This window comes from Oryx dammah, unplaced genomic scaffold, assembly GCF_014754425.2.
Source record: "Oryx dammah isolate SB20612 unplaced genomic scaffold, SCBI_Odam_1.1 HiC_scaffold_19, whole genome shotgun sequence".
NCBI classification, from domain to species: domain Eukaryota; kingdom Metazoa; phylum Chordata; class Mammalia; order Artiodactyla; family Bovidae; genus Oryx; species Oryx dammah.
In genome coordinates, this window is record NW_024070203.1 from 92,399,043 (window position 1) to 92,414,444 (window position 15,402).

General features: G+C 46.2%; 1 protein-coding gene across 12 annotated transcripts in view; it reads right to left on the reverse strand.

The window, feature by feature from the left end:
- The window catches only part of ENPP2 (ectonucleotide pyrophosphatase/phosphodiesterase 2), a 134,085-nt gene that overhangs the window by 24,849 nt on the left and 93,834 nt on the right, over positions 1-15,402 (reverse strand). For all 12 annotated transcript variants that reach the window (XM_040261170.1, XM_040261167.1, XM_040261165.1 and 9 more), the window contains 7 exons: positions 15,019-15,144; positions 11,523-11,554; positions 10,708-10,835; positions 9,010-9,097; positions 8,756-8,843; positions 7,469-7,653; positions 3,210-3,261 (listed from right to left, as the gene is read on the reverse strand). In XM_040261170.1, the coding sequence (XP_040117104.1) occupies positions 3,210-3,261; positions 7,469-7,653; positions 8,756-8,843; positions 9,010-9,097; positions 10,708-10,835; positions 11,523-11,554; positions 15,019-15,144 (699 nt within the window). The remainder of the gene's footprint in view (positions 1-3,209; positions 3,262-7,468; positions 7,654-8,755; positions 8,844-9,009; positions 9,098-10,707; positions 10,836-11,522; positions 11,555-15,018; positions 15,145-15,402) is intronic.

Consider the following 15,402-nt stretch of genomic DNA (forward strand, 5'->3'; position numbering starts at 1 on the left):
AAGGAACTCAGACCAGGGAAATGGCACTCTGCAGCTGAAGCAGTGACTGAGACAGGGCCCTTACAGAGACAGACGGCAAGAGAAGGGAGAGAATCAGACAGGAGAGAGGACGCTGAGGCTGCCACATGCTCTAGAATTTAGACAAGCACCTGATCAGACGGTGACATACAGTCATTTGTATTTCATGTCATGGTGTTAGCATCTCTCCTATGTCACTCCAGTTATCGGCAATTGCAAATAGCCATTATTATGCATACATAGCAAACAGTGCTATATGAACTCAGAAAACTTTACCAAAAAAGTCTATTGATATTAAGCCGTTAATTAGAATAAAAATAAATACAGACTCCCTTGCATCATCAGCGGCTGCCCCAGGGCTCCGCAGTGGCTCGGTGGTGAAGAGTTCACTCGCTAATGCTGGAGACGCGGGCTTCATCCCTGGTCCGGGAATCCCACACCATGTGGCCCAACGACTGATCCTGGGCTCCAGAGCCGGGAGCCACGACTCCTGCTGCCCACCGCCCAGAGCCCAAGCTCTGCACCAAGGGGAACCGCAGCAGGGGGGGCCCAGGCCCTGCGATGAGAGAGGGGGCCCGCCCACCACTCCAGAGAAAAGCCCCGCTGCACTGAGGATGACGCCCAGCCCAAAACACAAAGGAAAAAACAGAGCGAGCCATGAGCAAGCAAGGAGACGTGCCAGCACGAGCTCCCTCTAACAGCTCAGGTGGCCGGCGCGAAGGCCCGTGTGGACGGGCGGTGAGACGGCGGACGGAGTCTGACAGGACGTCTCAGCGAAATCAAGCCCCAGCTCAGGGCAGGCGCTTAACAAACGCATGAGGGTCCACTGCCATGGAAAAGTAAAAACTTTAAGCCTCAGTGATGTGAAATCATCGAGAAATAAGACGTATTCAACACTGAGCAGAGCACAGGAAAGAGGAGGTCGCGAGGTCCAGCTCCGGCCGGCCCCGAGAGTCAGCAGTTCGCCAGAAGACGCCTGTGACTTCCACGCTCAGCAGCGTGAGGCCACTCTCTATGCTGAGTGTGGGGCTGGTTTTGTCCCAAGAGCACACTGCCACCAGAAAACGAAGTGGAAGATTTTTTATTTTTTCCCAGCTGGAAATGTTTTAGGACCATGAAGAGCCAGAGCTTGAATCAGAAAAAACATGAGCGTCCCTTCAAAGCTATCATAATTAACTATTTCATTAGTGGCTTTCAGAAAAGAAACATTTCAGTCATATTTCTCTGTCTTGCTCATTGAATGTTTGAAAAACTCAAATCACGAGACTCTATACTTCTTGATTGTGGTGTGCTGTGTGTGAATTCATTCAGTCGTGTCTGACTCTTTGTGGCCCCATGACTGCAGCCCGCCAGGCTCCTCTGTCCATGCGATTCTCCAGGTGAGAACACTGGAGCGGGTTGTCACGCCCTCCTCCACGGGATCTCACCCACCCAGGGATGGAACCCATGTCTCTTACATCTCCTGTGTTGTCAGGCAGGTTCTTGATCCTGGCAGTTTTGCAATTTTTCCAAATATAACGACACCTTTATCCACTAGATTTGATGTCAAATATTTTGAATCACTTCTAGAGTTTGTGAAGGATTTGTGTACCTTCCATCAACCAAGTCCTTTCTCTAAAGCCATGTTCATCCAATGACATGTCAAAGAGCCTGTGTGTTCCCTCATCACAGAGAGAAGCAGGAGGGTGGATATACAGAAAGGGAAGAGGGGGAAAGATGAAGATCTCTACAGAGAGGAGAAATAAGTCAAGGAAATAAAATCTTCTGATGGTTTCCTCAACCTTTGCTTAATCAGATTGAAGACGGCACATGTGATCAACAGAACCGTGTTAGCTAACAACTCAAGTAACGCTCTCAAGAGAATCTGCCTATGTGCGTCTTGACTGCATGACCTGGGCAGCTGTGCTTGAGTTCAGTCTTCTTTTTCACACACTTCCCGTCATTCCCTTGCTGTTAGAAGATGCTGTCGCCTCTGCTGCAGTAACCTGCCTAGGAGGCTTCCCCTCTTCTTCTAATTTCAAAATCAGAAGGAAGAGCCTGGGTGGTAGATCACATTACTGTTCCTAATTATTTACTGCTCTTGTGTAAAGGATTATATGCTTCCACCCGTCGCCAAGGAACGTGGAGGATGGCGTCCTTGGGGAGAGAATGTACATCCCTCCTCCATGGGCTTCACTTGCCCTGCTTGCCCCAGTGAACTTGAAATAGAAGTGAGAAATGCCTCATCCAAACAGAAGCACTGAACCCGGCCAGAAACCCCGGGATGGACACGTGACTCGACCCTGCACCAGGCCACCAGCAGGACGTAGGGGCACACACTCTGCCCTCAGTCCCGGTCCCTCTGCCCAGGACGCAGACTCAGGCCTGCAGATGGGGCAGCCGGGACGGGAGCAGTGTCAGGATGCACATCGATACCCAGAATGACCGAGCGGAGAGAGAAAGCCATGAGGTGCTCACAGTCGGCCAAGGCGCTGAACAAAGAGGAAAGCAGAGGCACTGAGCCCCGCGGCCTGGCTCCGTCCCGAGAAGGGCGTGCTCTAACCAGGCCAGCTCCTTCACACCAGACTCTAAAATGAAAGTGCGACGGGGCAGAGGAGCACTTGGCCAACAGTCAGCGCCCTGAAATAGGAATAAGAGATGCACAAACCGCTGAGGCTTTCTGTTCTCATCACAAGCTTGCAGAAGCTGGCTAAGCCAGGCGTGTTGCAATCATATGCAGAACAAGAGAAGGGTGGGTTAGGGCTGGAGACCCGCTTGGGAGAGACTTCTAACACAGTTCCTTCCGGGCACCCCTCCCCCTGACATACACACCGACTCTCCAGGTGGGGAACCTTCAGCAGAGGAACCAGCTGTTACCACTATGAATGGTGACTTCCATCCCCTTCATCTGAAGTCCCCTCGGCCCTTAACTTATAACCCATCAGATACCCAACAGCATGTCTGTTTTTCAGAGGGTTAAAAGCTGTTGAGGAGGGAAAAAAAAGGTAATAGAACTTTGCTATTATACAGCTGGCACCTTGTATACAGAGGAAAAACCAATACCTTTTGCCAGATCATATAAAGGTCACTCTGCAATCCGAATTCAAATTTTAAGAAAACAGTGTGCTTACACTATGAAGTAAAGAAGTCTTTCCAGTTTTTGAAAAACTAGAAAACAAAACTTCTCTGGGTCTTTTCTGGCAACTCCTTACCTTCTGTGGACTCTTTTATATGAAGGCGTTTGTTGAGTTCATCCAGTTTGTTCTTCATGTGTGAAAATCAAACAAACAAACAAACAAAGAAAAGGGAAAAGAAAGCAGATCAGAAATGGTCTTTCTTTCCAGCACCCTTCTCTCTATAAATTCAAAATAGGATCCTAAGCTTCATCAATATCACACGCTCTATAAAGTGTTACTACTTTATCTCAAATTGACACTGAGGCTCTACTTCGTAGCGATCTATGGTGTTGAACATGCTATTTAATCTCTCCACAACTTTGCTTCCTTTTTTTAAAACCATGGATAATCATGGGACCAGCCTCCCATGTTGATGATGAGGATTAGGGCACATATATATAAATTAACTCTAATATTGCCTCAAAAGTTTGGATTAATCTCTAGGTACACTAAAGTGATTCCCAAACAAATTTATAAAATTGCTTTTTCTAAAGTAGAAATGGAATGACCCAGCAATCCTGAAACTGTCGTGACTCAGCAGTTCCATCTCCCACTGTTGATCCTGGAGATGTTCTAGCATGGGTACAAAGACATCTGCAGTAATGTCTATAGCTGTATTGTTTGGAGGCACTAACAGTTGGAAATTACCAAACATCCTCAAGTAGCAAAATGAATAGAATCATGATGTGCTAACTGCACAATTACGCATCATAATAATTATTGATATTAGCAATAAAAATGAATGCGATAAAACTTCGTGTATTAATTTGTAAATAATCTTAAAAATGCAGCGATCAACAAATAAATGCAGGATACATATGGTATAACAGCATTTACATGAAAAATAGAAAACATCCAGGGGACCTCCCTGGTGGTCCAGTGGGTAAGACTCCACACTTCCAGTGTAGGGGCCATCTGTTCAATCCCTGGTGTGGGAAGTGGATCCAAAATGCTTCAAGGAGCAGCCAAAAAAACATCTTTCTAATAAAAAATAAAATATTCAAAACTATACTATAGGTTATTTTAGGGAACTATATTAAAGGTATCTTGATATATTATTTGAGATACCTATGTACGGAGTGAAAGTACAGAGGCCTCCATGGCAATTACAGGGCTTCCTTGGTGGGGAAGAATCCACCTACTAATGCAGGGGACTCCAGTTGGATCCCTGGGTCAGGAAGATCCCCTGGAGTAGGAAATGACAACCTACCCCAGGATTCTTGCCTGGAAAATCCCTTGGAGAGAGGAGTCTGTCGGGCTATAGTCCATAAGGTCTCAGAGAGTTGGACACAACTGAGGCCAGCACAGCATGGCAATTATATATACTGTCTTCAGGATATTGGGCTTCCCTGGGGGCTCAGAGAGTAAAGGATCTGCCTGCAGGTCAGGAGACCTGGGTTCAATCCCTGGGCTGGGAAGATCCCCTGGAGGAGGGCATGGCAACTCACTCCAATATTCTTGCCTAGAGAATCCCATGGACGGAGGAGCCGGGCAGGCTGTAGCCCATGGGGTTGCAAAGAGTCAGACATGACTGAGTGACTAAGCACAGCACAGGATATTAGTTAGCTTTGAGGTAGGAAGGAAGTGGGATTGGGGGTAGGGGTGTCATGTGGAGCTTCCGTTCCATCTTTACCATTTTCTTTCTCACGATGTCTGTACTGAAGTATTCATTTTATTAATCGCTATACCTTTTGATGTCTGTATATTTTTTTAAAGAAAAGAAGTCTTTTGGAGAAAACCATCGAGAAAATAAAGATGATCTAGAATCCCTCCAAAACAGTTTAAGATAAGAGAACCGAAATATTTCTTGTTTCCCAGAGGAAAGGTAATTCAGAAAACAAGATCTAATAGATGCCTCTAAAAATATAACTGGAATTCACTTCAAAGACCACTTCCTGTTGACTTGGGCAACTCAACTCCTCCAGCTGAAGTCTTAGAATTACCTGCTTTAATTAGTGCTGTTAATTCTCATTGGGAGGTAAAGTAGGAGGCATTAAAGGGGATGTAGGACTCCCCAGGCAGGACAGTGGTTAAGACTTCGCTTTCTAATGCAGGGGCTGAGGGTTCAACTCCTGGTCAGAGAGTTAGGGTCCTATATGCCTTGAGGCCAAAAAACCAAAACATAAGACAGAAGCAATACTGAACTAATTCAACAAAGACTTTAAAATGGTCCACATTAAAAAAAAAGTTAAAAAGATATGGAGCTCATATATTAAAAAAATAAGGCATGGGTGGAGGGAAAGGAAGCAAACTCTCCCTTACGGCGGGCTCCCAGACTGTGGCTCCCAGGCCCCAAGGAGCCCTAGAAGGCAGACAGTGGTGGGGGAGGGGGAAAGACCGATAAGAAAACTACTTTCCATTCTTCTGAGGTCTAATGGGAAGATCACACATTTGCCTGTAATAAAACCACACGTGCAAAAACCGCACATTGCTTTGCTTTGTGTTGGAACCCTATCAACTCAGTGTGGTACCACTAGTTGTGTCTTGCTGTCAGGAGCACTGATTGGCAGCTTTAAAGGTCATTGATCAATATAAAATTCAATAAGCTAATCATCATCGACTACACTCCAGTACAAAAGAAAAAGCTGAAAAGTATCCACTGGGACTTTGAATGAGATTGCTTTGAACCTATAGGTTAATTTAGGAAGGACTGGCATGAATATTGAGTCCTTCAGTGAATGATGAGTATCGGTTCATTTGCTTCAGTTCAATTCAGTTCAGTCGCTCAGTCGTGTCTGACTCTTTGCAACCCCATGGACTGCAGCACGCCAGGCCTCCCTGCCCATCACTAACTCCCGGAGTTTACCCAAACTCATGTCCATTGAGTCAGTGATGCCATCCAACCATCTCATCCTCTGTGGTCCCCTTCTCATTTATTTAGGTCTTCTTTAATTTCTCTCAATACTGTTTTATAGTTTTCAGCACGCCTAGATATTTTATATTTCTAATGCTACTGTAAATGTTCTAAAATGTCATTATCCAATTGTCTGTTGCTATATTTAGAAATAAAATTGATTTTTACATACGAGAAAAAAACCATTACTGGACCCGTGCTTGTTTCAACAACTGTCGGAACTCGCTGTGTGGGCAGCGCCTATTTGCACGCCCACCCGCACCCTGCTGCCTGCTTCCCTCCCCTGCCCTGTGCCTGGGAGGCTGATGTCTAGGGACGCATCCAAGACTGGGCGCCAACAGCGAGAGGCACCAGCAGGGTGGCGAGGGCGTGCTCACACCCTCAGCTTCCTCTCTCCAGGCTGCAGTGTGTTCACTGCACCATCACCCAAATTTCAGTCCCTGCTTACAGGGTTCTTTCTCCACGTGCTGGTGACTGTTCCTCCCCTTTCTTGTTGAGATCCAGATTGGTGCCCTGGGAGCCCCAGGCGCCTCTACCATCCCTCCTCGATTTCCCTCTACCCTGCCAGCGTTGTAAATAGTCTTCTCATTAAATGTGATTGAAACAATTCCTTTAAGCCTTCTTGAAAAACTTCTTCTGCACGGGCCATCTGTTTCCTATTGGGACCATGACTGCTAGACATGTGATCCAGGTTGAAAAAAAGAAAAACGTTTGGTTAGGAATTGCGACTCCACAGAATCAATTTAGTTCAGTTCAGTCGCTCAGTCGTGTCCGACTCTTTGCGACCTCATGAATCGCAGCACGCCAGGCCTCCCTGTCCATCACCATCTCCTGGAGTTCACTCAGACTCATGTCCATCGAGTTCGTGATGCCATCCAGCCATCTCATCCTCGGTTGTCCCCTTCTCCTCCTGCCCCCAATCCCTCCCAGCATCAGAGCCTTTTCCAATGAGTCAACTCTTCGCATGAGGTGGCCAAAGTACTGGAGTTTCAGCTTCAGCATCATTCCTTCCAAAGAAATCCCAGGGCTGATCTTCAGAATGGACTGGTTGGATCTCCTTGCAGTCCAAGGGACTCTCAAGAGTCTTCTCCAACACCACAGTTCAAAAGCATCAATTCTTCAGTGCTCAGCCTTCTTCACAGTCCAACTCTCACATCCATACATGACCAATGGAAAAACCATAGCCTTGACCATACACAGAATAGTATGAATTTTATTTTTTGCTCTTCATTATCTATGCCTATGCGGTCCAATATGGTGGCCACAAGCCACTAAATAAAATTAAAAATTTAGTTCCAAGTGCTCGAAAGCTATGTAGCTAGTCACTACTATTTTGGACGATGCAGACAGACCATGCATATCATCAGAGAAAGTTCTATCACACAGCACTGCTCTACACCCAACAGGCTCTTCCATGATCAACAAAAAAGATTACTTCTACCTTCGGCTCTGCCTTATCATCACAGGTACAGCCCAGGTCAAAATCGGACTGAAGGTACATAACCCCTGGGTAATTGGGTCTGGTGACTTCCTCTGGCATAGTTGGTCTAAAGATGTTGGTACGCAGGAGATGATTCAGACTCCCGTGGGTCCCATTATTCGGAGCTGGCTTCAATCCCAGGAGATCTGATGAGAAGAAAGAAAAGGGCCAGGTACTTTGTAAATGTTTTTGATGAGATAGGAGGAGAGTCAAAGCCATTTACCTTCCAAGGGCCAGAAAACTTGGAACACAAATCAGAATGGGATAACCAAATTCAGACGGCAGGCTCCCTTCTGAGCTCCCAAGTCATCCTTGCCTGATGAGGTCTTGGCAACAACTTTCTAAAATAGCATCTTCACGGCCTGATATCGAGAGAGACAGTCCCACAAAGAAAGAGTGAAGGAAAACAGGGCCTCGCTTCGCCGCCTTTATGTCTGTGATAGCTACAACCCAAGGACCATCAGCGTCAGGATCGTTGCCTTTCTGCTTCTCTGTGAGACTTTTTATCCCGAGTTTTGAAGTGGGGCTTATGATCAATAAATAACCTCAAGCCTGCCCTCTCATGCACTCCACAGAAGTACGGGGACAAGAAGAGGCTCTGGCCGTGTGCCCTGAAGGGCCGCTGTGAAATGAACAGGCTGATTTCAGAGCGAGTGAGAAGGCTGCCAAGCAGGCACCCAGGGACTGGCCTGAGCCAAGAGGCAGGGCTGGGGAGCGCCGGCAGCCCAGAGGGGAAGGGAACCCAGGAGGCCCGACGTGCAGACTCCCCCTCTGACCGCCAGACTGGCGCTCCCTTGCTAAATAGGAAAAGCTGTCCTCATCCAGCAACTAGAGACTCCAGGAAGAAAAATAATTAGGAGCACATAAATAGCTGGCCAGCCGTGTGCCGGGCTGCGCTGGGAGAGATGGAGGCAGGGCCGGGGTGGGGGGGCGCTGTGCCCAGCGCTCGCTTCACCCGGCCCGCGACCAGTGGTGTCAGACTGTAATGCTGTGTTAGATCAGCTGGAGGCTGCCAACAGCAACACCATGAAAACTCCCCATTAGTCAACTGTTGAAGCAAGACAAAGAAGCCTTAGAAGGGGGATGATATTCTGTCCCTTGAACCAATGGGCAAATTACAGCATTTTTTTAATGAAAAGATGAGGTGATCCCAGAAAACAGACGCCTCATTTCTTTCTCCGACATCGAAAGGGGTTCATATGTTAACTCCAGATTGTTTTCCTGGTTTTGATGAAATAAGTGACTTACCGCACATAACGTTGTAAAGTTCAATGTTTTCAAATGGAGGTACTTTGGTCTTGTACTTAAATGTTGGACCATAACCTACAAAAACAGTCTTCCAAAAGAAAAGAAAACAAACAAAAACAATTAGGCATTGCTAATATCCAGGGGCAACCCTCCCTCCAGTTATAAATGCTCTGCAAGCTTCATTCACACCACCATTCCCATCCTTTTTTTAGAACCTCTAAAATGCACTTCAATTCATGGTTCTGGGAGCATACCTGCATACTGTTGACCTTGTTATCAAATCCATGGTCTCCCTGGAAAAAACACTTTCCTGATGGTTTCTTATAAACCTCCAAAGGTTTCCTAGAGCGAAATGATTATACAATCAATCAGGACTTCTCATAAAACCGCTCTGATAAAAAAAAGTCCGATGCACAAAAAGATATGTAAGAAGTGGATTTTACTAATACAAGCGTATTCCTTCCACTTTGACTGCATCATTCCCAGGGTGACGAAAGATGATGCTGTCTTTTTGCCCCCAGTGCTTTGGCCTTGACGATCAGCCTAGAAGAGATTGGGACCTGAGGTCTGGCGCCCTCTTCCTATCTCATGGTTGCACTGAGCCGAGCACTGGCCACAGGCACGGACACACCCTGTAGGTGCTGCTCGCTGCTCCAGACCACCCCAATTTAGAGACGATCTCTGGCTTCCCAGTGCATTTAAAAGTTATAATCACACTATACTGTATTAAGTGTGCAGCAGCATTGTGTCTAAGAAAACAACGCGCATACCCTGATTTAAGAATAGCGCTGTTGGAAAAAGGGCACCAATAGACCTTCTCGATGCAGATTTGCCACAAACCTTCAACCCTCTGCTCACGTGCCCCACCGGCTCCAGGACTGAAAGAGTCTCTGCTTTGGGACCAGGTCTGTCTGGCTCATTTCTATATGCCTGTCACTAGGCTCCGTGTTAAGCACACACCCAGCTGGCGCTTTTAAAATGTGTGATGTTTGATCAGTGAACGGAGATCTGTATTCCATAGAAACATTTGCATGCAGATTTCCCTGTCAACAAATTTATCTGGTAGTACCACTGGAAAGTGTAACCGAGTGGTAAGCTTAACACATGTAACGAGTGGCACAGCTTAACGAGAGCCAAGCCTTACCGAGGCAGTAGCTTTGTTTAGAAACAGAAAACGGAAACCGTGCTCTCGAGACATCAAAAGCATGTGAGCTTCCTTGTTGTGACAGGAAGATGCCTTTTGCTTAGAGCTATGTAGCAGTTTTCCAAAACACTTACATGTTAATTAAGACAAATATTTCCTAAGTACATACAGGTACACAGCACTGAAGTAAAGCACTTGGGGAAAAACAAAGAAATTAAACGTCTGAGTCCTTGATCTTGGGAAAACTACTTTCAGCTTGGGATAATTAGATATGTGCGTATAATAACTCAACAATTCAAGTTCAGTTGAGAAGATGTGCTGCTAATTAAATGGCTGGCTTTGGTCTATGCTAATCTGCTCAACTGCCTTCATGTTTTACTAACGTCTACTGAAATCCCAAGTTTTCTTCATCAACACATACGTGCCCCCCTGCAATGGAAGCGTGGCTTTCTAACCACTGGGTCACCGGGGAAGCCAGGACATTTCTTTTTATGACTGCTAATGGCCTCACCACACTGCAGCTGCCGTACAGAACTACATACAGTGGAGGGCCAGTCGCTCAATCATGCGCAACTCTGCGACCCCCAGGACTGCAGCCCGCCAGGCTGCTCTGTCCGTGGGACTCTCCAGGCAAGAATGCCGGAGTGGGTAGCCATTCCCTTCTCCAGGGATCTTCCAACCCAGGGATCAAACCCAGGTCTCCCGCATTGCAGGTGGATTCTTTACTGTCTGAGCCTCCAGGGAAGCCCTCAGGGCTGAGGGGATGGTTATGAAGGTGAGAAACAGGGGCCACCTGTCCCCGAGGTACCTTGCGACGTGCCATCTGCGCTCTACCAGTAAATGGATGTCTTCAATCCTTCTGTTGTTGGCATAGTGCAAACGTTTGGGAAGGTGCTGTTTCATGTAAGGCTTAAAGTGCTGGTCTGGTTTTTTACACTGAAATATAAATGGACATTGGATTTTGCAATGGAGAGTCTTCGAGAAGAGTCCAAGACATTCTCTCCAGAGAACTGAAGGAGGCTTTGGGATTTGCAACACCACCTCCCCCCCATCAAATACTGAAAGTGGGAAACAGATTCAAAGGGGATTAGGTAACGCTGAAGAAGACATGGAAGGGTGTCACAGAATGGAGTTAGAAGTTTTTAAGATATGTCCCTGACTCATGGGACCATCACCCAGAGCAGCTCAAACTCCAAGGCTTTTCTCAAACACTCTTAAGTCTAGGGGTGAGGCAGTGGGGGTGGGTGCAGAGAGAAGGGAGAGCGGTGAGGTTCAAGAGGTCATGTCCTCAGGTGCTTTTAAGCTGTCTAATCTGGGTGGGGAAACAACGGAAAGGGGCCTGTGCCCTGGTTCAGAAAGTGCAAGGGTCTATTTAACCAAGGATGAAGGCTTTTCAGCCCTAATGGCACGATCAAATGTTCCCATTCTGGATCATTGCCAAGACCATTAGGGAGCCTGCTGTTGTCCATGGGCCAGGATTTTTGAAAGCTCTTAGGGAAATAAACACACTGGATGGCAGGGCGGCAAGGAAAACGCTCCTCTCATCCTACAGGAAGGCAAGCACGGGTGGTGAGTACGTGGAAGTCACTCCAAGGGCAGAGGCCTGGGGCACACAGCACTTACCGTGAGATTAGCAAGAATGACTTTCGGGTCATCTGTTCAAAGAGAGAAGGAGAGAGTTCAGAAGAGTTGACAAGAGTCACCGAGAGAAACCATTTTTACAGCAAGAGACTCACTTCTTTTTTCTGGAAGTTATTTAGATTTTGTTTCAAGTACATGCAAAACTCTGTGTGGGTATTTAATAGTTCAGTATTTAAGATGAAATATTTCAGTAATTGAAATATATCAAAGTAAGTAGAAATTCCGATGGCAAATGTCCCTGCTAAGTCTGGGTCAACTTTTCTGAAAGGGAATTCCTCCTTTCAGAGCACCACGATGTTGCTGGGTAAATGGCTTTTTAAAAGTCTCCCAGCCGACTCACAGACTTAGAGAACAAACTTACGATTGCTGGGGGCAGGTTGCAGGGAAGGGATAGTTAGGAAGTTTGCAATGGACATATACACACAGCTATATTTAAAGTGGATGATCAACAAGGACCTACTGCAGAGCACAGGGACTCTGCTCAGTGTTACGTGGCAGCCTGGATAGGAGGGGAGGGGAGTTTGGGGGAGAATGGAGACACAGATATGTGCAGCTGAGTCTCTTTGCTGTTCACTTGAAACTATCACAACATTGTTAATCAGCTATACCCCAATATAAAATAAAAAGTTAAAAAAAAGTCCTCCTAAAGAGTCCCTCTGGAGCCTGGATTGAGTTCATGTTAAACACCAGGAACCATATTGAGGCATTTGGGGCTTTGAATATGACTCTCTATGTAGCCGCAGATCTTTGAAACAAGTGACTGCTCACCTTTAAGATGAATCTTCTAATCCACTGAGTTATTTTTTTCTAAAGGGAGTTTGGTTTCCTCAGTGATATCACAGGTCTAATGACACGAGTGGCTGCCCCTTGTCCGTCTCTCTCTCACACACACACACACATATAGACCTCCTTTTCACTACCAGCAAATCAAGGATATTTTAGTCAATATCCTGAACTAGCTAAAAGCAAAACTATGCAAATAATAGCTGTGTGTAAACTGTGGACAGGATTGTACTATCTGAAGGTCCCCTTATGGGCATAGGGGAGTGGGGAGAAAGGGGAGATTGTAGGTTGGTTGGATTTTGTTTTGTTTTCCAAAAATTTGCTTCAGCATGTCATCACAGAAGCAGCAGCGAAGGAAAGCCGCGTTCGGAAGAGAGATGAGCAGGCAGGAGGGAGCCGTCCCCCGACTGTAAACACCACGGAGCAGGCCATGCCTGTCATTTCCTGCCGTGTCCCCTGGGCCCGGGGCATCGTCAGCGTGCAATAAACATGCTAGTAAACAGAAGAAAGACTGGTGGACACTGGTGCAATACACGAGCAAGCTTGCCTGGCCGCATAAACATGCGCTCTGCAAAGACAACGCGCAGAGTCTTAGTTCTAAAGCTATGAAATTTAAGGATAAATGTGGATTCCCTTCTACTTAAACTGGGCTTAAAGTTTAGCCGCGTCTTTCAGTGGCAAGGAGATAAGTAACAATGGTAGCCACAGTCCTTAACCCAGATCGCACCCATCCACGTGCAGTCTCTCTAAGAGCACTGTAGGCACTCTGGTCACTCACGACAGCTCTGCTGGGGGCCCTCACTGAGCCAGCGGGACCCTGTTGGCTAAGCCATGCTTTCAACCTCTACACTCGGTGACCTCACATAAACCACAGTCCTCAAAGGGACCAAACAGATTGAGTTCATATTCTTCGATAATGAAGAAAAATTATCATTATCTCAGACAAATCCCAGAGAACTTCTACGAAAGAACAAAAGCTTGAGCCCACGTGTGGGACACCAAGCCTCCAACCCTGAAATACTCAGCTCTCACGCTGCCGGCTCCCCGAGAATGAGAGACGCCCCAGGACAGGGTGGTAGTTAAGGGTCAGTGAAGCACCTGGGTTTCAATCCCAGCTCCGCCACTCCTTAACTGCCGCCCTCTTAGCCGATTACTTCATCTCTCTCTGAGCCTTGATTATTACTGTTTATAAGAGGAGATGATAGTACCTGACACATGGGGCCATTGGAAGGATTCAGTAAGATGTGTATATATCTGGCTGAAAACATCATTTTAGCTACCGTTTATTTTGCTTTGACTATGTGCCCAGCACTAATCTAAGTGATAAGTAGAGAAGCTAAGTAGAGAATCTCCCGTTTACCCTTCCCAATAATCATGTTACAGGTGAGAGACGAACGCTCAGTGTTTAGGAAGCTTGCCTAAGGTCACAGAGTGAGGCAGCCGGCAGAGGCTCGAACCCAGACAGCCCACCGCCGCTGTCTGTACTCTCACCCAGCTTGCTCTGCAGTCTGTCACAACATGGATGCCGTGTTTTTAAGATACAAGATGTTTAATTGTTGGTAGTTACCATTTCACTGGCCCCAGGACAGCTTTTCTTCCCCTCCCAAAATAACCTTCCTATTACTTTTAGAGATGTCTTGAATATCTTTAGACAAAATGTCTCTTGCATAAGCCCTAGAAAGCAAATACTAAATCAGGAGGCACCCGCGGGTCACTCTGGCGAGGGCCAGCCTATCGCAAATGAGCAGAGAAGAGAGGACACAGAGGATTGAGAAGGCGTGGAGAAGAGAGGGCAGAGACACCCACACTGTGTTTATTTCTCAACGTTGCCTGGAGCTGACCTTGGAACGCTTCCCGTTTGTGTTGACTCAGGAACATCGTTTGGGAAAAACTTTAATTTTCCAAAGCCTTCTGCTTGGTGCCAACGGTTTCTTATTCCCAAGGCTAAAAATGCTAAAGGATTTTTTTTTTCTTTCCAAAATGCAGCATGTCTCTAATAAAACTACAGACTTCTCAAAAGCTAGGTGGTTGGACAACATCTAAAACCTCTTAGCCCATGAGTCAAAGCTCTCTTCGGTGACTTATCACAACCCCAATGTGCAAAACAGAAGCGATAAGACTATTCCTGTTTATTTTATTCTAGTCTTTCAGAGCAGCTGCTGCTTTTCAAGGGCTTCATAGCTTCCCCTTCTGGGTTCTGTCAATCACTTTCCATAAGGTGAGATCCCCTTCATCCAGGCTCCCAGGAAGCTCCAGGCTCTGGGGACGGTTCTAACCCTGTAGCTAAAGAGGAAGCCTGAGCCTTTGATTGGAAAGTTCTTCTCTTGTAAACAGAAGTTTATGGTTATACACATGCCTCAAATTAAGTGTATTTTCCACATGATAAAAACAAGAGCAAATAATTATATAATGCTCCCAGGGGCCAGGAACTATTCTAAGCGATACCCATAGATTTATTTTCACAACAACGCTATGAGCTAGTTGGTTGTTATCACCCCTTTTTTTTTCCCTCAGATTTAAAAAACAAAACAAAACAAAACTGAGGTTTAGAGTTTCAGTGACTTATTCAAGTTCACTCGGCTAAGAAAGAGCAGAGCCAGGCTTTCCCCCAAGTAGTCCAGCTTCAGAGAACAAGCCCCTTCTCACTCCACTATGTTACCATTCTAACAACTTAGTGTTTTAAGAGTCAACTTACATTTAGCATGATTGCTGAATTTGGGTCGAATTCTTCCTAGAGTTCCTGGCACTAAAATAATATCGTCCACATTAGTCAGGTAATTGCTCAAGAATTCTGTTCTATCACATGTGACATCTTCCATTCCTGTGGGAAAGGGGGGAAGAGTATTTTCAGGCAATTATAAAATTAAAATCTCAACACAGACACTAAAGATAATATTCAGGCACAAGGCTCCCCCTCTTGAGATTTCTCAATTTGACTTCTTTTCAGTGCTTCTTTATATAATCTTTGCACCAGACTTTGACTGAGTCGTATCATCCTGGAGCACTAGAAGGCTGCAAACGCATCCTCTCAGTGAACATTTTAAGTCATTCAGCAAGTACAACAAGATAGAGGGAGCAA